The sequence below is a fragment of the Podarcis pityusensis genome (genome assembly GCF_964106645.2).
Source record: "Podarcis pityusensis genome assembly, chromosome: 1".
Classification (NCBI taxonomy): Eukaryota; Metazoa; Chordata; class Lepidosauria; order Squamata; family Lacertidae; genus Podarcis; species Podarcis pityusensis.
This window is the reverse complement of record NC_138028.1, coordinates 115,401,095-115,424,455: the sequence shown is the minus strand read 5'-3', so window position 1 is coordinate 115,424,455 and position 23,361 is coordinate 115,401,095. Positions and strand designations below refer to the sequence as shown.

Genomic DNA, 23,361 nt, shown 5'->3' with positions numbered 1-23,361 from the left:
TTGATTCCAGGTGTAGTTTGGACTTGGCTCAGGCATTGGGTGCATATCCGTTTCAGCCCCCCTGGTGAAGGGCTGACACATGACAGGGTCGAGCCTAGGATTAATGGGTCGTCTACAAGATGCACATCTACATGAATGGCTGTCACAAGCTGCTGAAGGAATGTCTATGGCCCATCTGCTGCACGCCTTGGCTTTTGGACAGAGATCAACGAGACCCCTCTAATGGGGTATCCTGTTATTGCACAGTCCTGAGGTAGGGGTGATGCACCACTTCACCCCCTGCATGGTGTTAGACTAAAAGGATTCCACTCAATGCCTTATCTGCTAAAGCTGTGACTATCGCTACGGGGAAGGCAAAACCTGCAAACAGCGCCAACCTGTTTGCAGGCAAATTCCTTCTTGACTTGGAAGGGAAAGGTTAGCATACAAAACCCAAAGCATTACTGAATAGGGTGGGGAGGGAGAGATGTTCTTCAGCTGACTGCAGTCCCTGGGGTCAGGGGCGGGCAGCCTTTATAGGGCTGGGGTGGACCAGAGTGAAGCCTGCTCCACTTTGGTCCGCTCCCAAGCCCCGCCCACACAGCCTGGCGATATTGGCCAGGATTCAAATGGACAGATGGCAGGAAAGCCCTATCTACTATATTTTAAATGATGATGGTGGTGATGATGATGATGATGACACAAGTGAATTTTTCACACTGGAAACAAAATCCCCATTGCTGGCAAACTTGTACCAGATACCTTATTTTTTGCTCTATAAGACTCACTTTTTCCCTCCTAAAAAGTAAGGGGAAATGTGTGTGCGTCTTATGGAGTGAATGCAGGCTGCGCAGCTATCCCAGAAGCCAGAACAGCAAGAGGGATTGCTGCTTTCACTGCGCAGCGATCCCTCTTGCTGTTCTGGCTTCTGAGATTCAGAATATTTTTTTTCTTGTTTTCCTCCTCCAAAAATTAGGTGCGTCTTGTGGTCTGGTGCGTCTTATAGATTGAAAAATACGGTATTACCAAACAAAATGTACAGGATAAAGAATGAATACTTTTCAACAAGGTATTTTTCAAACTTATTTCATGAAATTTGTTTCACAACATTGGTTTTAACCAGTGAGAATCTATCTCAGTAATGAAAATATTGTATTCCTAGGCAGATCCTCGGTTGAGCATTTCTCAGGAGACAGAGCAAAACATGGCGTCACCCTAGGCCTTCTGAACTACAGCTTGTGGTATCCTCATGATTTGCATACCAATAGCTGTGTGGCTCACATTTTGTAATTTTCACACCAACCCTCTTTATATTATTTTAAAATGGGGATTTGTTCTCCCCTACCAGACTATAGCCAACGGCTGTGAAGTTGACACCTCTGAAGGAACACGGGATTTGTCATTCTGGGTACAGATCAATCTAGTCAAGAAACTGGTAAATCCAGTCTTCCCATGGGCAATTACAAGCATCTGATGGATGCTTCAGAGTTTCCTAGCAAGCCCAAGCAAATTCATAAGGCTTTACTTGGGGGAATGTTATATAAAAATGCAAAGAACAATTTGTGATTTATAATGTACCCATAGCGCATTACAAAACAGGTAATGTGATGCTCTCCAGGGGGCTATTTGAAGAGCTTTGAGAAAAACCCACGACAAAGTGACGCTGCTTTCATTTGCATATTTAATTTACATGCCCAGGCTGCCAACTATGTCAAAGAACACAAGGCACTATTTCCTTACATATTTGTTAAGATGATCTCTGTATAATGCTATACGACTTTTCAGTTTTAAACTAAACTTCCTTCCTATGCTATGACTTACAACGTCTTGGGAAGTTAATACTGATTGTCAATGAGTAAAAGGAGAGTTCATAGAACATATCTGACTGATACCATAAAAAGCATAATACAGGTGTGAGGCCCTTCTTGTCATCAAGGGCCACATAACATTTGCAGTAATCTTTTCAGTACCAGGTAAAGACTTAACTTTCCCCACAGGCTTTTGATGGACTGAGATGATGTTGGGTTCTGTTATTAGGGTGCTGCCAAAGTTTCCCATAGCTGTAACGGAGGGTTTGTTTTGTATGCATGAATGGAAGGTGTTTGTAGGAATTCTATTCATGGTATAATGTGATGTTTATGTTTTTGAATGTGCTGTAAGTAGGAAAGTCGGATAGAAAGTCCCAATAAGAAATGGAAACAGATACAGAAATTTCGTTTGTTGTCATGACCAGATTCATGCCATGTGAATGTAAGCAACATTTACAGTGGTACCTTGGGTTACATACGCTTCAGGTTACATACGCTTCAGGTTACAGACTCTGCTAACCCAGAAATAGTACCTCGGGTTAAGAACTTTGCTTCAGGATGAGAACAGAAATCGTGCTCCGGCGGCACGGCAGCAGTGGGAGGCCCCATTAGCTAAAGTGGTGCTTCAGGTTAAGAACAGAGCTCCAGAACGAATTAAGTTCTTAACCCAAGGTACCACTGTATTTGTTAACACTGGGGTTCCTTCCCCCTGCTCCGCAAAAAATAATAATAATATGTAATTAATTACGTTGCTGAAACTTCATTACCTCCCTCTCCTGTTATGATGCTAGGCACATTTACTTCTGCGTAATCTCCAATGAACCCAGTGGGACGTACTTCTGAGTAAATATGCACAGGATTACTTTGCAAATCTCATACATAAGGTTGAGATTTGACTCCAAACGCCATCTGAACACTAGCCTATGGTGCTGTTATCAGGATATTTACATTAAAAATTGAATGGATGGGAAGTCTGAGGGTGTGACGTGGCTTATGTAGCAGTCCCAGCTTTTCCCAGCAGGATTTTTGTGCCTTTAACAGCTGGATGGCATTGAATAGCACTGATAAGAAGGCTCCCAAATGCCAGGACTGTGTTAAAGTCCCATTAAACACAGTGTGACTTATTTCTGAATAAACGTGCAGAGGACTGTAGCTGCAATCCTAAGCCCCATTGAATTCAATAGCTCATTTCTGAGTAGACATTTATAGGGCTGCACTGTGACTGCTTACACTCCCTCTTCCACACAACGACTGAAGTAGCAGGAGCCTCGTCCTCTCTTGCATGTGGCTACCCAGCATCACTTCATCCTGTGGCAGCAACCTGTGCCATGATTTCTTGGAACCTGGAGGTGCTTCGAGCTCTGCCTCCGGACGTTGCATCTCCTTCCCCAAACAATCATGTTGCCGCAGTTGTCCGAAGGGAAACCCCAACACAAGAGTTCCTGCCCTGGCGTAGGGCTTTCATGTGACTGGGACACCCAAGAGCTTGCATGCTGGGGGGTGGGGGTTCTTCAAAGAACCACGGGCAGTGTGTGGTTGTTTGAGGAAGGTGATGCTACGTCAGGGGGGAAGCCACTCAGGCACCTGCGGCGGCCCAGGGGCAGGGTGAGCCGCCCATAGGGGAGGGGTACACCATGGGGCCTCCAGAGTCTGCCTGCCTCCTCCCACTCAGCCGGGGGGAGGCAGTGGGCAGACCATTTGGGCAGCGAGGAGTCTGCGCACACTCAAGAAGAAGAAGCGTTTGGATTTGATATCCCGCTTTATCACAACCCGAAGGAGTCTCAAAGCGGCTAACATTCTCCTTTCCCTTCCTCCCCCACAACAAACACTCTGTGAGGTGAGTGGGGCTGAGAGACTTCAGAGAAGTGTGACTGGCCCAAGGTCACCCAGCAGCTGCATGTGGAGGAGCGGAGACGCAAACCCGGTTCACCAGATTACAAGTCTACCGCTCTTAACCACTACACCACACTGGCTCTCTCCCAGGAGAGACGTGTGGCTCTGGCGCTCTGCAGGCCCCGTGGTGAGTGCCGCCCGGCATTTTGTCACCCCCTCAGTGGTGACACCCAGGGCGGGCCGCCCCCCCCTTCCTCTGCCCCTTCCCCCGCTCGAAGTAATCACGGTAAGGCCGTGCACATGAATAACACAATAAATAGGGCTACTGTTACTCAGATTTGAGTCCCACTGGGTGCAGGCCTAATGATCACACCAATATCGCATCCCATCCATGTGCTTTATCTGATCCGACACATTAGAGCCTCACTTCGCAGTCCTGTTTGCATGCATGCATTTATATATACAGCTATATATGTCTCTCTTTCCTACCTGGTTTTCCTGGTGATGCCACTGGCAGATTTGCAAGACCTGCTCCAGTCCTTGGCGCTGCAGCTTCAGGTATTTGTCCAGTTGCCTTCTCCTGTCCTGCAGGACTTCGAGGAGGCTGCCAATTTTCGTGCAGCTGCTGTGGGCTCCCTGAACGAATTCTGGGTTCACATTCGGCCCGTCAGATTTGAACTCCTCTATGAATTCGGTAAGGTCGTGGCTTTTGTTCAAGAGGACCAGAGACTTTTCTAAGAGCTCTGTGGCGGGGCAGGGGCAGGGGAATAGGCAGAGAGAAGAAAGGTGGTTAACTCCTCATATATGGTGTGATGTTCAGGGTGGACCACATGCAAAAGGATTATTGGCATATATATCTAAGATTCCCTGTCATATATCTAAGTAGAAGATAAACCATAGAACTGTCTCTCCACACACACCCCTTCGTTGTGGCACATTCAGTTTCCCTGGGTCTGTAGCTTCTATCCACATACTACCTCAGGTTCTAAGCACTGTATGCCTCAAACACACGGCAGCTCTCGAACTCAGAGCTTTCCAAACTGTGTGTTGTGACACTTTAGTGTGTTGGCTGCAGTGTGTAGGTGTGTTGCGTGAACACTCCCCGTGTTCCTCCTGGGGCTGGAAAGGGGTTAGTTTAACCTCCGGTTTGCTAGTACAGTGGTACCTCAGGTTAAGTACTTAATTCGTTCCGGAGGTCCGTACTTAACCTGAAACTGTTCTTAACCTGAAGCACCACTTTAGCTAATGGGGCCTCCTGCTGCCGCTGCGCCATGCTGCACAATTTCTGTTCTTATCCTGAAGCAAAGTTCTTAACCTGAAGCACTATTTCTGGGTTAGCAGAGTCTGTAACCTGAAGCGTATGTAAACTGAAGCGTATGTAACGCGAGGTACCATTGTAAAACTGAATTACGGTGTCACAAAATGATGCATGTCTAAAAAGTGTGCCACCAACAAGAAGTCTGGAAAGTTCTGCCCTAACTGATCTCTAAATGTGTAACTTGTATTTTATTGTGCTGTATACAGCGCATAAACTACCCAAGACCAAGGCTACGTATCTCTTCTCTGGCTTTCAGTACAAAAGCTGCATTATTCAGCTGTGAACTACACAATATTTGAAAAAAATGTGTGATCTGGCTTTCAGCTGGCAGGGGTATAAACCAAACCAAACCAAACCTGTACTGATAGGGATTCAAATACACATTAATGTTATATCCAGCAGAGGGCAGTGATGACATTCAGCAAACACAACATTTATTACCAGGTGACTTCCCACAGAAGCAATTCAGACACCTGCATATTATTGGGCAGGGCCGACAGCTTCTGAAGCCCAAAATATTGAGCATGTAATTTGCATATTATGCCAGTGGTATTTATATACATTTGCACATTTCCACTGCAATACTTGTTCAAAATGCCTTACATTTTGTGAGGGGGCGGGGGAAAGAAAACACTGCGCAGCAATGTGTAGCATCACAATATGATAATAGGCAGTCTGAGCACCACCACTAAAATTATTTTCTCTCAAAAACACAAAAGGGCAGAGTTCAGCATATAAGTGCCAACATTCTCTCTCTCTCTCTCGCTCTCTCTCTGGCAGAACAATTTGCTCAAGTACTTCACATGTTCATTACCACACAGACGCTCTTACCAATTGACATTTCCCAGAGTCTTGACAAATAGTGATTATTGCAACTGATGAAAAAATCACAAAACAGCAGACATGGTGTAATTTACAGGGGATAAAGCTTTCTCTTGATATAATGAGAAAAGCCTCAGAATGTGATTTGATTGGGAACGGGTGGGGAGGGAGAGACATCTTATTGCTCTGCTTTTGAAAGACATCTGTGCCTTCTCGGGAGAAATGCCCCTGAGATGCACGTTAATTTTATGTCAAAATGATAATACATAAATGCTTTGACAAAGGTGTTCCTCCTCAGAGAGTATCTGTCAAAAATCGAATGTGAAATGCAGCGCTGAATCACTTATACCTGGGGTAGCCAATGAGGTGCTCTCTAGATGTTTTTGGACTATACAGTGGTACCTCGGGTTAAGTACTTAATTCATTCCAGAGATCCGTTCTTAACCTGAAACTGTTCTTAACCTGAAGCACCAGTTTAGCTAATGGGGCCTCCTGCTGCCGCCGCACTGCCGGAGCACGATTTCTGTTCTCATCCTGAAGCAAAGTTCTTAACCCGAGGTACTATTTCTGGGTTAGCGGAGTCTGTAACCTGAAGCGTATGTAACCTGAGGTACCACTGTAAATCCCATCATCCTTCGCCATCGACCATGTTGGCTGAAGCTGATAAGAGTTGGAGCCCAAACATCTGGAGGGTTCGCCACCTTGGCATCCCATGACTTATACCTTAAGCTGTGTCTCCAGAAGTAATTCAGCCAACATTTTGCAATAAAGTCAAGGCTAATGGGAGAATGGGCAGGGTTTGTGGTCAAAGGCAGGGAGAAAGCATGATCAAGGGTTAGAGCGGCCCAATTATACATGCCTCATTTGTTTATCTAATTTCAGGCCAGCAGGACAGAGTTGAGAACTGAAAAATACCACCAGACATTTCAAGAAAGAAAATAGGGCCCCATTTAAAAGAAGCACCGTGCTACTTTAAACAGTGCTGGCTCCCCTCCCAAAGAATCCTGGGAATTGTAGTTTGCATGGTGCTGAAACATATTAGTAGACCCTTATTCACCTCACAGAGCTACATTTCCCAGAGTGCTCTGGGAATGGAGACCAATTGTTAAACCACTCTGAGAACTGTAGCTCTGTAAGGGGAATAGGGGGTCTCCTAACAACTCTCAGCACCAAGCAAACTACAGTTCCCATGATTCTTTGTGGCAGGCCATGGCTGTTTAATGATACAATTTTAAAGGTTTAGTGCAGGTGGGTAGAAAGAAAGAAAGAAAGAAAGAAAGAAAGAAAGAAAGAAAGAAAGAAGAGAAAGGAAGGAAGGAAGGAAGGAAGGTTGGTTTTGGCAAGACTGAGGTAATGGCTATACTTCATTAATGACTGGAGTATTTTCTCCTCATCTGCTCACCTGTTCGCGAAATCTGATTCAGCTGCCCACACCACAAAGTGAACAATACAGAAGACCATTTTAATTATATACATAACTACCCACTTCTGAATCCTTATCTTTCTGAAGAGACGTAAAAACAAAGAATAAATGGTATTGGATAGAAACTCTTGCCCCTTTGGGAGAAAGCCATATTTTTCAAGACCGTTTTCCTTGTGGCAAACAATTTCATTTGATTGTTTTCAGTGATGGACCTCTTTTTTTGCAATGGCAATCAATCACTATCAACTGTTCCAAGGCCAAATTGCTGTGTGATGATGAACGCTTCACACCAATGGAGATTGAATTGAGACCACCAAACTCATATTAAAGTGACCAGGCTTCAATTCACTATTCTGTCGTCTTGAACAGAATTACATACGATTCAAGCCACTAGCTTTTGAACCAGCTAGACTCAACCATGCAAAAGAGAGAGAAGAGATTTTAAAAATATGAAAGTAGTTACTGTTGCATCAAACAATCAACTGCAATTTAAATTTATTGTAAACATAACATTTGACTAAAACCACATGTCTAAATCACAGTGGGGAGCAATAAACTCATGAAGGATTAGAAAGGCTTTTCAAATTCATTTCAATTGTCCTTAGTTTCCACAAGATGAATAAGTGTCATATTTGTGATGTTTATATGGCAGGGATCACTGTATGGAAATACTGTTTTTATAGCAATTAAAATGTATCAGTTTATTCAGGCCTGGAAATATATCAGATGTCAAGGAAATAAACAGCTATCTGACTTTTCAAAGACATCTGAATGCAGCCCTGTATAGGGAGTTTTTTTTTAATGTTTGAGGTTTTCTGTGTTTTAATACTTTGTTGGAAGCTGCCCAGGGTGGCTGGGGCAACCCAGTCAGATGGGTGACCTATAAATAATAAAATTGTTGTTGTTATTTTACGCCTCCACCAAAATCAAACTCATTTTCTATGTTAAACTCATTTACAGAGAGAACCAGGTTCTGTATCCCAGCCTTCCTCAACCTAGGTAAAGGGACCCCTGACCGTTAGGTCCAGTCGCGGACGACTATGGGGTTGTGGCGCTTATCTCGCTTTGAGGGAGCCGGCGTACAGCTTCCGGGTCATGTGGCCAGCATGACTAAGCCGCTTCTGGTGAAACCAGAGCAGCACACGGAAACGCCATTTACCTTCCTGCCAGAGCGGTACCTATTTATCTACTTGCACTTTGTGCTTTCGAACTGTTAGGTTGGCAGGAACAGGGACCGAGCAATGGGAGCTCACCCCGTAGCGGGGATTCGAACTGCCAACTTTCTGATCGGCAAGCCCTAGGCTTTGTGGTTTAACCCACAGCGCCACCCGTGTTCCTCAACCTAGTGCTCTCCAAATGTTTTAGGCTATAATCCCATCTGCCCCAGCCAGCAAAACCTCTTGAGGTCACCAGACTGGGGAAAACTGGCATGTATTCTAGATCACAATTAAGAGTAGTGACCAAATGGTTTTAAGTGGTAAAGCTGACTCCAGTTTTTAAGAACCTGTACAAATTGTTCCCTAGCTAGACTGTTTTGTACATTACCCTACAGAGGTACAGCTCTGAACAAGCTCTAACTGTTGGGGGACATACTCTTGGTTGTATCTTGCTATATTTTTCTTCCCTTTTATTCCTTCATTCAGTCTTCTCATAGAAAGATAGCTTCCTCCCTCAAACGCAGAAAACCAACTACCATAGGAGTGATGTTTACAGTAAGGAAGGTAGCATGCCATCACATACTCATTTAAATAATACGAAAAGCATGCAAGGACTTTGTTGAACCAACATCCATATATTGGATAACAAACCTAGTCGCTCAAAAGGAAATGTGTGCCACATGCAAATCCTAGGTTACTTAAATATGTTGGGTGGGATCCAGCTAAATTAGTGCAATGAGTTTTAACCGCACAATGAAAACTTCCCCTCCTCCTCCTCTCCCTGTGCCCCCACTCTGCCCCACACCCCCTGTAAATCTGCTCTGGAAGGTTGAGGTAGCCTCTGAAACAAAACATCTTTAGACTGCTAGGTATTTAGCAATAAGAGCTGGCCTGTGTATCCAAAAGGCTTTATATAAACAACATGTTCAGGTAAACCCTGAAGTTTGCACAAGAACAAATTTAATTTAAAAGAAACCCTAAGGGGTCATGTTCCCCCTCCCCAAAACAGCCGCCCAATGAGGATTCAGTATGTTCAGACACCATGGCATGTTGCACCTCAGGCAAAAAAGAAAAACAGCATCCGGGGCGGGGGGGAGAAGAAAGTCCTCCTTGAGATCCCAATTTATTAATATTTATCACAGGTGGGACCTCCAATAAACTGCTGCATTTATGCTAGAAGGTAAGAGTACACTGCAACATTTCGTTGGAGGTCCACTTGTAATAAATAATAAGAATTGAGGGAGTGAAATACACAAGGAGCTGTTTTAGAAACCACACACCCTTTGGGTCTAAACTTCTTGGACGGTGTATGCTTTAACTGCATATTGCCACTGAAGGTGTCTTGTGAGCTTTCTTTCTACTGTACGCAATTGCCGCTTGCTGGCATCACTGTGCTAAAACTAGCATTGCTTTTTAAAAGCCCTTTAAATATCCCATCAGCTTCTCTGTGTAGTTTTTGGCAGCTAAGAGCCTTGGAGCTGTATTTTTGCAGCTTTTACAGAAACAGACACTTTCAGATGGTGTATCAAACAGCAGTTGCCTAGGGCGGAGTCATCCTAAATACCTAGATACAACATAAAATGGAAATGTGACTGCTGCACATTTCCTTTCCATGTTGCCGGATCATTGCCTGCGGCTTCCTTTTTATCCTGCTAATCCAGCCTCCCAGCAATGATGGACAACAGCACTCAACCAGATACCTATACAGCACACAATTGCCCAGTGCCAGAAACTGATCGCGTTTTTCGGCATTACCTGGGTGAGGAGCAAAATGAAGGTATGCACCCATTAAAATAACGCTGTCGGGTTCTGGAATCAGAAACTGAGTCTTATAGTTCCATGCAGAGTGGCTTCTGCTAGAGCAGACAGGCCTGCAAAGGAGCACTGTTCAACCAGAGATTGTTCAAATCCGGACTGGCAAACACCCAAGCCATCTGATTTGACTGGTATATAGGGTGTGTATAAGCATAATGGCTTGTGTAAGCCACAGTTCCTAGGAAACTGTGAGTTGCCTCTTGCCACCGATCAAGAAAGGCTTCAGTTTTTCTGAAGACCATTGGGCAAGATACCATTCCTGGACTCTCTGTCCTCCCTCAGTGAGTCTGCCTCCTCACTGCAGGTGGCGTTTGGCAACAGGTCCCCTGCCCAGACTGTGAGCCATTGGCACCACGCCAACCCTCAACACTGGTCCTGCACCAAGGCTTGGTCATCCCTGACAGACCTTGCTTCCAATGTCTTTGGCTCCTATCCTTCCATGTTCCAATGGTGCATCTCTGCTTAAAACTACTTTGACAGATACCATTTTGAGTGCAGGTCTCCAAAGTCATGGTAATTGTCTTTCCCAGAGAAATGTATGCCAAGATGAGTCCCACTAAACTAGGCCCAGCTGCCAGGTGACTCGGCTCACGCCAATTGCAGGCTTCCAAGATTTGCTGCTGCGTGTTTTTTATTTTGTTTTTAAATGTCCTTTCCCTGAAATGCAGCGTACACTGAAATTTGGAACATACTTGTTTTCCCATGCAAAACTTGTCATAAATATTTGGGCTGAACACCACGAAGCCACACTTACTGCATTGTAAAAATCCATCATTCCATTTCCTCTGGAATATACCCAATTGCATATTTGCAGCAGGCAAAACTGTAAAACTCATCCAATGTCCACTCCCCCAGGACTATTTGTTTCGTTTCTGAATTGTGGCATATTTTTGGTTCCGGTTTCAGATTGCTTTCCAGCTTCAGGGCTGGTAGTCTGGAAGCGAGGCTGGCTAGTAGTTGAGCTGAGAGCTGGCAGGCAGGGTGGCAAGTGAGTGATCTGGCAAACCAAGTGAGTTGGTGTGCATCTCAGGTAGGATGAGAGTAGTCATCATCTGAGCAAATAGTTCTTCAGACCAAGCAGCCAACGCCAGCTGGTTTATACAGCTAAGGGAAACCCTGTTACTGCCCTCCTGCCAGTTGCCCCTTGCCCTGAACTTGCAGCCACAATACTGCCCTCTAGCCATCAGCAGTGGCAGCACTCAAGTGCTCCTTCCTCTCCCATGCGCCCACACTGGTGCAGAGCACAGCATATGCAAGAATACCTAGATTCCTAGCACCTTACTCCAAACAGGAGGCCTGCCTGACCCTGTCTTTTACAATTACTTAGAAGGAAGCCCCAAGCTTTTTAAGATATGTTTCTGGAGACGGATGCTATCCTGCTGCGCAATGCAACTGTAATTACCCATCTCCTTTGGGATTGCAGCCAACCTACTATAAGCTGGGGGTTTCTCAACCCTTTGCTCTCTGCTAAAGCTCATAAAAGCCTTTTGAACAGGAGGGTTGGGGAACCTCAATATTATGATGGAGCACATGGACTGCTGGAGGAGGGGGAATCAGGCTTACGTCATCTTCAAAAGGCTCCACTATGGCTGCAGAAAGTAGCTTCCATTTGATTTGGGAGAATTACCCTCATCTATAGATTTGGGGGGAGGCACCCTCATCTATTGCCCCATATGTTCCACAGTATTGCTGAGGACCCTTAAGCCTCAGGAGAAGCTTTAGGGGTGCTCGCTCACGCCTACTTCATCCTCACTCGCTTGGGGAGGGACACATCACTCTTGCCAGAGGCCTGAACTGATTCGCTGAAGAGGGATTTTTGCCCAAACCTTCTGCTGTTCCACACATGAAGTCAGGCCACAGGTTCCCACCCGCTATGATACGATTATCTTTATTGTCATTGTCCCATACAGAACAACGAAATTGAAAATCTGCATCAGACATTCAAAAACCAACAAGCCAGCTATCCCAGCCTGGTTAGCCCCCTAAAAACTCTGATACCCCATAATTAAATACAATATACTCCCATAGAGACTACCTTACACTGCGTTTAAAACCAAAATCGCATTTGAATAGAAACTGTTTCTCAGGTGGCTAGTCCTAGTCTTTATAAGCCTGTACCTTCTTCCAGAAGGCAAAAGCTGAAAGAGATCATTTCTGGGGTGCACACTATCCTGCACTATCTCTGCAGCTTTCTTATGGCACCTGGAAGCATAGATTTGATCCAAGGTAGGGAGAGTGCACCCAATTATTCTCTCCGCAGTCTTTACAACCCTGGACATCATTGTTTTTTCCCTGACCGTGCAGCTCCCAAACCACACACACAGACCATGAGTTAATACACTCTCAACAGTACAATGGTAGAAATGCCATCAACAGGTCCTTTGAGAGATTATTTTTTCTGGAGGATTCTCAGAAAATATAACCTCTGCTGTGCTCTCTTCATCAGGTCTTTGCTGTGTTCTCCCCAGGTTAGGTCATCTCTCATCTCAACTCCATTCCCAGAAATCGAAACACCGAGTCCTGTTCCACACACTTCCCCTCAATAATAAGTAGCTGAATATTCAATTTACATTTCCTAAAGTCCACAATAATCTCTTTTGTTTTCTTTAAGTTAAGGAGTAAGTTGTTTTTCCTGCACCACTTCCCCAACTGCTCAACTTCCTTCCTAAGATAGACTACACTGAAAATCAGGCTAGACTGGGCGCTAGGGAGAAATGGAACTGTTAAAAAAAAAAGTTAGGAAAGGAGGAGGGAGGAAAGAAATGAAAATAAATAGAATAAGGAAAGGTAGGCAAACCTTTACATGTTTATAATTTCAAGTACTAGTAAAATTAGAACAGCAGTCCAGAAAAATTACTTTAGATTTTCACTTCCTTTCAACAGAGGTTGTAAGCAGCATTTATCCACAACCCAATTCTAAATATGTAATAATTAGGAATCTTCTAAATTAAAGAAGAAGGGGGGAATATCCATCTGTACCTCTTGTATGTTGTTCATGCTGATGCAGGATTGCTCTCAGAGATTCTGGATTCTCAAACTCTTGGGAATTCCGCAGGAAATCTTCAACTTGGTCAATTTTGATTGCAAACTGTTGAAGAGCCAAGAAGGATGACAGAAACCACAATTTAGTTACATGTGACAACATACCAACTGAAAAGTCTCATCTCAAGTCTTAGCATACTGTAAGCTCTCAGAAAGGTGGGAAGCATTTACAGTGATGACCCAGCATATCCTTCATCCTGCAATTGTCTTTTTGAGAATTAGTAGACTTGATATGTTTTCCAGCTCTAACAGTCATGGCAGCCATGTGCACCAATGCTGGGGTGGGGTAGGGAAGAAAACTTGTGAAAAAGCCTTGGGTTCTTTGGTGAATACCACTGGAATGAACAGTGCTAGTGTCTACTGTTCTGGCCCAAGGAGTCTAACCTAATGCACAGCACTGGACTGCATGTGTACTTCACTGCTGCCTATGAGGATCTATTTGCAGAGCAAATGGCACTGATCACCCAATGGGAGGGAGGGAGGGAAATGGGGTAACTAAAGGAAGAACCCGTAGGTCAGTTATTGCTAAAACACATACTTTGCTCACAGACAGTCCTGGCTTCAGTCTCTGGCATCTCCAGGGAGGGCTAGAAAAGACTTTTGCCTGAAACTCTAGAGAGCCACGGCTAGTACTGAGATAGATCTACCAGTGTATAGGACAGCTTTGTCTGTTGATGTATTCAGTCCTGCCTCCCTAAACAAGTAATCAGAATTGTTGGATCTGACAGAAATGAGCATGCTTGGCACCCCTTGCTCACTAAGCTCTCAGCATTGCAAGTGCAAGGCCTTATCTAGAGGTCAATCAGCACCTCGATAGACAAGATTAGCCAGTAGCCATCAAAAAAACATGATCCCAAATGCAACCATCTTGGAAGAAAGTCCCTTTGATTCCAAATGAGTGTACTTTCAATTAAGTGAGGCCAAAGAGGAGAAAGGAAAAGATTTGCCAGTATTCGCCATGCAGAACACAATGGCTGCCACCTGTGTATCTCTGGATGAGTAGGGGCCAGCCAATGTTTAAGGAACAATTGTAGCCTGCTGCCCTATTCACCCATTAGCCATCCATGCGGAGGTCTAATGCATGGAATGGGAGTGGGACTGTACTTCCTTGCCATGCTCTTGACAATGGCATGTCTGCAGCTTCTTCACCTGTTTGGCTTTGTTCCTTTGGTTTCCATATGTGTTTGGCAGAGGTAACAAGCCAGCTATACTCTCATAGGTTCCTTCACACAGCTCAGAAGGGCAGAGCCAGCCAAAGATATGATGCTGAGACAGGACTAGAAGTCTTGGCCCCAAATCATTAGTCCTCAAGAATCGGAATACGACAAGAACCAGAGTGAACAGGACAACAATTAATATACCACTTAAAGCCAAAGAGGCTTCTAAGCGGCTTACGAAGTACAAGCATTAACATTTAAACACCCATAATGAAAATTTAGGATAAATCCATCCCATTAGAATATAAAAAATATCAACATTTATAGCGAAAATATGCAACAAAACAATCTCTTTAAAATAACGCTTTGAACTTTAAAGCAATCCTTTTAAGATTAAAATAGGAAGCTCATCTTGAGGTATTTTCTGGACAAGCCCAACTTTTAAATCTTCATTGTCACAATACTCTTAAGGGAAGGAGCAGCAGGAGAGTAATGTAAGCCTCACAAGCTGCATCTAGCCAGCAAAGGCTTACCCCTCCTTGCATTGAACTTCTGCTGTTTAGTGTCCTTGCACCAATTAACGCATTAACGAGATGCCAAATGGCAGGGGCTGAAAAGAGCCCTGAATCCTGGGGCTGTAAAGTCTAGCAGCATATTCATTATGTGGTTTATAGCACCACACACATGGAGGGCTTCCACCCTGGTGATGTACATTTGTGGTGATAGCTGCTGCTGGCATGGAAGATACACATGCATTTTAGACAAATCATCATGAATTAGGGTGATTTTGAAGGAAATGCCAGACAGAGGCAGCTTCTGTGTAGTTTTAACAGCCAGGATTCGGCTAACCCAGAGCCCTAGTGGAACGAACCTTCTGCCAGTGTATGGAAACAATTGAATACAACCTATTGCTTGAAGCAAATTACATTAACTTCTAACTCAATAATAAGCACATCAATTTTCCAATTTACATTCAGGAGGCAGAGAATCATAGAAGAAAGAACCCTGAAAAGCCATATACTCAAAGGCAGAAGGTAGTAACAACAACAACAACAACATGTTTATACCCTGTCTTCTGGCTCTACCCAAAACCAAGGAGGCTGACAATCCATACAATTACAAAAAGACAAAAATATAAGCCACTCCTTCAAATCCAACCGAGAACAATTCAAATTGTAACACCTAGCAGCAAGATAAACAAACAAAATCACAACAGTATAAATACTCAAGCCACATCCAGCTCAAAATGCCACCGGAATAGGAATCTTTTAAGCTGTTTCCTGAAGGAGAGGTAGAAGAATAGCAGACGGAACTTCCTGAAGATGCAGTTCTATAACCAAAGGACCACCACGGAAAAGACCTCACACATTAGCAGCCATCATCCTATCCTCAGAAGGAGGAAGAACGTACAGCAGGACATCAAACAATAACTTAAGCAAATGGGCAGGTTCTTACGGGAGCATGCTATCCTTTAAGTGCCCTGGGTCCAAATTTCTTAGGACTGTAAATATCAAAACAAGTACTCAAAACTGCAACAATTGTTAACTAATTGTGAACCAATAAAGTGGCCTAAGGACCTGTATTGCTCCAGGCAGTGAGTACTAGCCTATAACCTTGACGTTCTGGGTTAAAGGCTGTTTCCGAATGGCCTTCAAGGGTAGTCCCACATAGAGTATACATCTAAGATGGAAATTGGTAATGCATGCATGCATGACTGACAGGCACCTCACTAGATTTTCCTAGTTATTTTGCTATAATAGCATTGCCTCCTATTGTTTGGGGGTGGGGCTGGGGGCACGCTGGGGAGCACACACACACACACACAGTCCAGCCCGCCAAATATGGCAGGGGCAAAAGGAAATGGGTTTTTTTTTTGTTGTTGTTGTTTTTTAAAATGATATTTATTAAAATTTCACAAGAAAAGGATCACATTAATAAAAAAATTAACAATAAAAAGAAAAATACACAATACAAAATACAAAAAGAAAAAAGAAAAAACAGTTAAAAACAATTCCCTCTTTTCATCACTTCTTTTACGTTTACTTGTTTCCCGGACCTCCTCATACCTCCCTCTTTTTGTATTCCAATTCAGTTTGTTAGTCCAGCAATTCCTTTCCCTCCTTTTTAATCCTGATCTTTAATCTTGATATATTATAACATTAAATTTTTACGTATTAAAAACCTATTTTTCCATATTCTTTTATACCATTACAGCTAGAAACCACTTAACTTCAATCCGACATCATTCTAACATTCATTAATTTTACAATATTTCTGTAAGTAGTCTTTAAATTTCTTCCAATCTTCTTCCACCGACTCTTCTCCCTGGTCTCGGATTCTGCCAGTCATTTCCGCCAATTCCATGTAGTCCATCATTTTCATCTGCCATTCCTCCAGTGTGGGTAGATCTTGTGTCTTCCAATGCTTTGCAAGAAGTATTCTTGCTGCTGTTGTAGCATACATAAAGAAAGTTCTGTCCTTCTTTAACACCGATTGGTCGACTATGCCCAGGAGAAAGGCCTCTGGTTTCTTCAAGAAGGTATATTTAAATACCTTTTTTAATTCATTATAAATCATCTCCCAGAAAACCTTAATCCGTGGGCACGTCCACCAAAGGTGAAAGAATGTACCTTCAGTTTCTTTAAGGAAATGGTTTTTGTTTTTTGTTTAGTGAACATTAGAAGTTTGTATTTAAGCAACATGCAACCTTGGCATCATTTTTGCTTCTTTCTAAATCTCACACTGCATTTTAAGTAGGGCAAATATCCTGTGGGCTGAAACTGTCGGAGTGAAATAAATAAATAATCAGGCAAATCTCAGAAGTTGGGGATGCAGAAACTTCAGATGAAATTAAGAAAGATGATGAGAAATAAGCCTTCTGCTTTGCCTGCTTTTCCTCACATGTTCCATCCTGGGGTTTTTTTTTAATGCTCTTTACGATATAAAACAAATCCATTATCCTTCAACGTTTGGGATTTGACTTCTGATTTTCATTAAAGAATATCCTAGAGATGAGGCTTGCACTTTATCATAATAAAACAAAGATTACACATAATCACATTCTGTCATTTAAAGCAAAACATTTCAGTGAGAATTTTCCAGTATTTCCATTTTAAGTCAATATGACATTTCCCATTCGCCCCTCTGCTTGGATGTTTCAGGACACGAGGCCTGATCCTTGGTCCCACTCCTGCTGCCTCACAGTACTCTGAGAGCAAAAAACCCAATGTTCTAACAAACTGTCTGCTAGTCACTTTTTTGTGTTCTTCTTAGAGATATTTGCTTCAATCCAGAATTGCAATGGCGGGTGCCATAAATATCTGGGAATTTACATATTGCTGCTTTTCCTACACTGGGTCATGATTCAAAGCTGGTATAGTATAACAGAAAAGTGGAGATGAGAACTTGCTCTGCTCCCCAAGCTAGAGAAGAGGCAAATAATAATAATAATAATAATAATAATAATAATAATAATAGTACCCCGCCCATCTGACTGGGTTGCCCCAGCGACTCTGGGCGGCTGCCAACATATATAAAAACATAATAAAACATTAAACATTAAAAACATCCCTATACAGGGCTGCCTTCAGAAAGTTGCTTATTTCCTTGACATCTGATGGGAGGGCATTCCAAAGGGTGGGCACCACTACCAAGAAGGCCCTCAGCCAGGTTCCTTGTAACCTCACTTCCCCGCAGTGAGGGAACCACCAGAAGGCTCTGGGAGCTAAATAATTTCTTTTGAAATGAACTTAATGGGCCATTGGGAAGGGAAGGGAAGGGCAGGGAAGGGCAGGGAAGGACAGGGCTGGTGTGCATAACTAAGGGAGAGGGGGGAAATGATAGACCTGGCTAATGTACATTTTCAGCATCAAACAAGCCAGGATCTTTGCTGAAGCTTCTTCATGGAAAGGATGCAACTTGCAGCAGATAAGCAAAGCATGTCGTTGTTGTTTAGTTGTTTAGTCATGTCCGACTCTTCGTGACCCCATGGACCAGAGCACACCAGGCACTCCTGTCTTCCACTGCCTCCCGCAGTCTGGTCAGACTCATGCTGGTAGCTTTGAGAACACTGTCCAACCATCTCGTCCTCTGTCGTCCCCTTCTTCTTGTGCCCTCCATCCTTCCCAACATCAGGGTCTTTTCCAGGGAGTCTTCCCTTCTCATGAGGTGGCCAAAGTATTGGAGCCTCAGCTTCAGGATCTGTCCTTCCAGGGAGCACTCAGGGCTGATTTCCTTCAGAATAGATAGGTTTGATCTTCTTGCAGTCCATGGGACTCTCAAGAGTCTCCTCCAGCACCATAATTCAAAAGCATCAATTCTTTGGCGATCAGCCTTCTTTATGGTCCAGCGCTCACTGCCATACATCACTACTGGGAAAACCAGCAAAGCATGAGGAGTGCTTAATCATTCTTCTGCCCCATTTCCTTTCATGCAGTGTCCAACCTCCCCACAGCCTGGTTGCAGGGAAATAGCATAATGCTGCAGGGGATAAAAATGCTTTTTTTGTGCAGTTCAGATTGTTTTCTCCCTTCTTCTGTTACTTTGCCAGGACTGCTCCTCCCCCAGCACAAGCAGAAGCAGCAGACCACAATCCCTGACTTAGCACGGTGTCCAAACTAGAGGCACTTCTCAGTAGACAGGGTCACTTTTGAACAGCTTAGCTCCCATCTGCAGTGGCCACCTGCCATTTTAAGTTACCCATAATGTAATGCCCTGGGCCACTGATCTATGAAATGTATTAATACGTCTGTAGTTTCAGTAGGACTATGGCTTGCATAGATCTATGGGTCAGGGCACTGGATTTTGGGTAACATAAGGCGGCAGATGGCCACTATGGATGGGAGCCAAGTTTAGCTCCCTTTCAAAAGCACTGCCCCAAATCCATTACTGACGCATTGTTAGAACCATGCCCAGGGGGCCTGAAGTCCAGTGCCAGTCCCAATACCACCTCTTACTTCTTCAAATCTGTTTTGTAGATCGTAAGCCCCTTACAATATTATTTGTAAAGAACCATACGCGGGGATGTCACTATAAAAATAAATAAAACTAGTATTTAGCATTATCAAGGCAAATTTGAAGACTCCTAAACAGGTGAAACATATAAGGAATACAGAAGGAATGAGAAATGGCTCCTAAATAATACCCAGGAATCTCGGGTAATTTCAATAAGCTGAGTGAGTATTTTTAAAGAAAGGAACCACCCGTCCCTAAATTGTCACAGACTTTCAGATGATGCAGCTTCTCAAGCTGAATTTGGAGGCTCTGATATTCCTCAAGGTGACTCCCAACACATCAATAACCTTTGCAGCCATCTAATTTTACAACATCTATATGTTTAGATTATCCTTAGGTAAGATACCACAATACTGGAATACTTTCCCCAGATATTTTCACTCCAGATTTTGTCCTGATCATTCCCTTTTCAGCTGAAGCGGAAGCACACCTGATTTTATCTTACATTTCTTTCTATTGTAATGGAATGTTGTAAACAAGGTATGACCTGTTTATTCAACATTCATCCTGATTTGCTTCCACAAAGCTTATGGAGAGATTTGACAATGTCTGATCTTTGGCATTCGTTCTGATTTATTTGTTGGGCAAGTACACAACACTGAACATTCATTGTAACTTGCTTGTGGGGTGTCTTTCTGTCAATCATTCATCTATCCTACACTTCTCAATGAAGTTCCTCATCAATTTCCTAATGGCAAAAAGACTGTTTTCTAAAAAAGCAAACAAGTGAATTTATCTTGCCAGGGCGACAGGATGCAATTTAATCTACTTTAAGCGGTGTAAACCTTAATTACTGGCACATGCTTGAATTCTCCCCGCAAAAGATTTTTCTTTAGAGTTAAGTGTTACAGAGAATGACCCACTTTCAAGCTCGCCATAATACAAACAAACCACTAAACAGTCATGGATTTCATCGTGCTTCGGGATCTTATTTAAGTTCAAGCAGTGGTGATTCTCCCTCAGGGCAAGTAAGAAGAGCTCTGCTGAATCTGACCAAAGGGCTTCAAGGTCTAACATACCAGCCCAGTGTTTTGTGGGTTAATTGGAATGGTGTTTCGTTGTTGTTTTTTTAACCAAACAAACTGAAATATATTGTTTTATATGTTACTTTAAAAATAATAATTTTACAATTATTTTTTTCTACATACAAACCTCCAGCGCATTTTCAAAAAAATCAGAAGTCAGTTCCAAAAGCGCCTTGCGCTTCTCCAGGACAATAACAAGAGAATCCCATGCATCTCCCATGGTTTCTGCCATAGCATCATACACCTGGCTTTTATCTTTGGCTTCAGCTGCAGTCTTGTCCGCTTCACGTAACAGGTCCCAGACTTGTTCTTCCAAAGGCTGAGAAGGGAAGGACAGAGAACATGAACCAATCAGAAATTAAATTCTTAAAACACCATGGACGGCACCCCGTTTCATTGTATGTGCAAGTCTTGTTGTCAACAGAGCTCAAAATTGCACCAGTAAATTTTATTTGTTGGTTAGGTTTTTCCAAGAATGTAAACCTGTTTACACCTGGTGCTGAAAGCTCCTGGGAGGAGGGCTTAGGTGCCCAGACCTGGGGTAGCAATAGGAGGCCTGATGTGTTCTTTCCACTCACCTAACCTCAGTAGGAAGAGCACCCACTGAGGAACAGGTGGCCCTGTTTTTGGCCTACATCTCCCATGATCCCTAGCTAGCAGGACCAGTGGTCGGGGATGCCGGGAATTGTAGTCTCAAAACACCTGGAGGGCCGAGGTTGAGGAAGCCTGCTCTAGATCTCAATAGAGTTGTTTTCTTTACCTGGGAAACAATTCAATGAAATGTAATAGAGAGATTGGAGTCAATGGGACTTGTTAATCATGGACAAGTTTCATTTCAGTGCTTTCAATGGGACTTAGTTATAATTACATTTTGTAAGATTCTGGCGCGAGTGAACCAGAACACCACTATTATTATTTTTTTTTAAAGGTGGCATGTCTCATTCCCATATTTATAAGTTACAGTATATTAGAAAACATGCACTTGATTTTTGTGGAAGGCTCCTGCAGTGGTGTAGCATGGGTTGCTAGTGTCCAGGGCAAGTAAAGTATTGCGCCCCCAAACTGGTGTCTCCATGTGACGCTGTGGAGCAGTGGCAGGACATGTGTGTGCATCTCCTCCGACTGGGGTGCCGCTGCCGCCGTGAGTCTCGCTGTTTGCCAGCCTCCCCTCCCAGCGGGGGTCACCACACAGCCGAGGGATGACAGGGTCCGTCCTCTCCTGGCTACTGCTTGGCATGCTTCTCAGGTAAGGCAGGAAGGGAAGCACCTTCAATTGGATTGGCAGCTGCAGAGGTGAACCCCTAAAAAAATTGTGCCCAGGCCAATCACCCCGGTAACACCCCCCCCCCCATGCTAGGCCCCTGGACTGCCACAAGTAAGCAATTGCTTTGTCTGTTGCGGGAAGTGACTCAGAAATTCAATAAACTAAGCCGAACTAGACAGAGAAACCAGTAGCAGAACACTTCAGTCTCCCAGGACATTCTATACAAGATCTCCAAGTAGCTGCCTTATTACAAAATAATTTCAGAAACAGACTGGAAAGAGAAGTTGCTGAATTGCAACTTATTACCAAACTTAAAACCATGGAGAGACCTGGTCTGAATTAGAGACATTGGGTTCTTATCTCATTATACATGATGAAGCTATCTCACCCCTTGCTGTTTCCTGTAAGATCAATTGCAGTCATTAACAGTTGACAACAAACAGTCTCTTGTCTTTGTCACAAGTAGGTCTCCAAGTGACTTACACTGAAGAACATCTACATCTAAAATCTGTATCATATGCTCAGAATGGTTAAAGATACAGAAGCTCTGTCCTCTTTTGCATTTGTTGTTGTTGTTGTTTAGTCATTTAGTCATGTCTGACTCTTCGTGACCCCATGGACCAGAGCATGCCAGGCACTCCTGTCTTCCACTGCCTCCCGCAGTTCAGTCAAACTCATGCTGGTAGCTTCGAGAACACTGTCCAACCTGTTGGAATTCTGCCTGGGTCAGAGGAATGTGCCACAAGCAGGCACCGGCAGATATTCCTGTCGACCTCCCCGCGTCTCCCAACCTCTGCTGATAAGCAGGCGAGGTCCGGCGATTCTTCTCAGATGTATGAGAGGAACACACCGTTCTTCCTCTCTCCCCTTTGGTGTCCCCAGGGAGGGGAAAGAAGCAGACAGAAAACTATTTACATCATTTATTTCTGCCTCTTACATCAGTACAGAGAATCATGTCTGCACTCAACAACAGCAAGGAGAAACTCCTCCCAAGTACATCCAGTACGGGTCATATGACACACACACACACTGAGCTAACATCCGGTGCTCAGTACAGAATGGACTGCCCCTTTGTTCCCATGGCAACAGTCACAAACATCCTGTTTGGCTTTCCAGCCACAAGCAGCTGGCTGAGCTGCTAGAGCCTTTGCTTGCTGCAGCATTGGTGCTTTATGGTAACATACTCCCCCTAAAGTATCAATGCCTGCTGCGAGCAAAGCGTCATCCAGAGAAGAAAACAAACAGTTGTTATATTTATAACATTCCCCTGTTGTTTCAGTTCCACCCTTGGAACTACCCGCCACTGGTTTAACCAATGTACCTCTCTGGTTGTGTGACTTCGCATTACCTCGGTTAACAACTCTCTGTTGTGCCTTTGTCTCTGACTCAGACACAGCTTCAATCTGTCCTTGGTCGTTTACAATAGCAACATATGCAAGGTTAGCAAACTCCTTTGAATACCTCTTGGGTGGTACACCCTTCGCTGCTCTCTCAGACCTACGTAAGAGTCGCTGCTCTTCTGTGCTTTCTGGTTCAGCCTCTGAACTCTCTGGAGACCCAGTACTAAGCTTAATCAATGGTTCATCCTCCTCTTCTGAGGGTCTAGTCATTATGTGAGATTTCCTCTCAATGACTGTGACAACTGAGCTGTCTGAGCTATCGCTGTCATCATCAGTACTACTGAACTCAATAAGATCAAACTCAT

The 23,361-nt window shown here is 43.8% G+C and overlaps 1 protein-coding gene across 3 annotated transcripts in view; it reads right to left on the bottom strand.

Moving 5' to 3' along the window:
- CCDC141 (coiled-coil domain containing 141) overlaps positions 1-23,361 on the bottom strand; it is a 113,557-nt gene that overhangs the window by 66,591 nt on the left and 23,605 nt on the right. For all 3 annotated transcript variants that reach the window (XM_081023289.1, XM_081023288.1, XM_081023287.1), the window contains exons 3-5: positions 20,520-20,711; positions 13,135-13,243; positions 4,110-4,363 (exon numbers count right to left, since the gene is read on the bottom strand). In XM_081023289.1, coding sequence (XP_080879415.1) covers positions 4,110-4,363; positions 13,135-13,243; positions 20,520-20,711 — 555 coding nt within the window. The remainder of the gene's footprint in view (positions 1-4,109; positions 4,364-13,134; positions 13,244-20,519; positions 20,712-23,361) is intronic.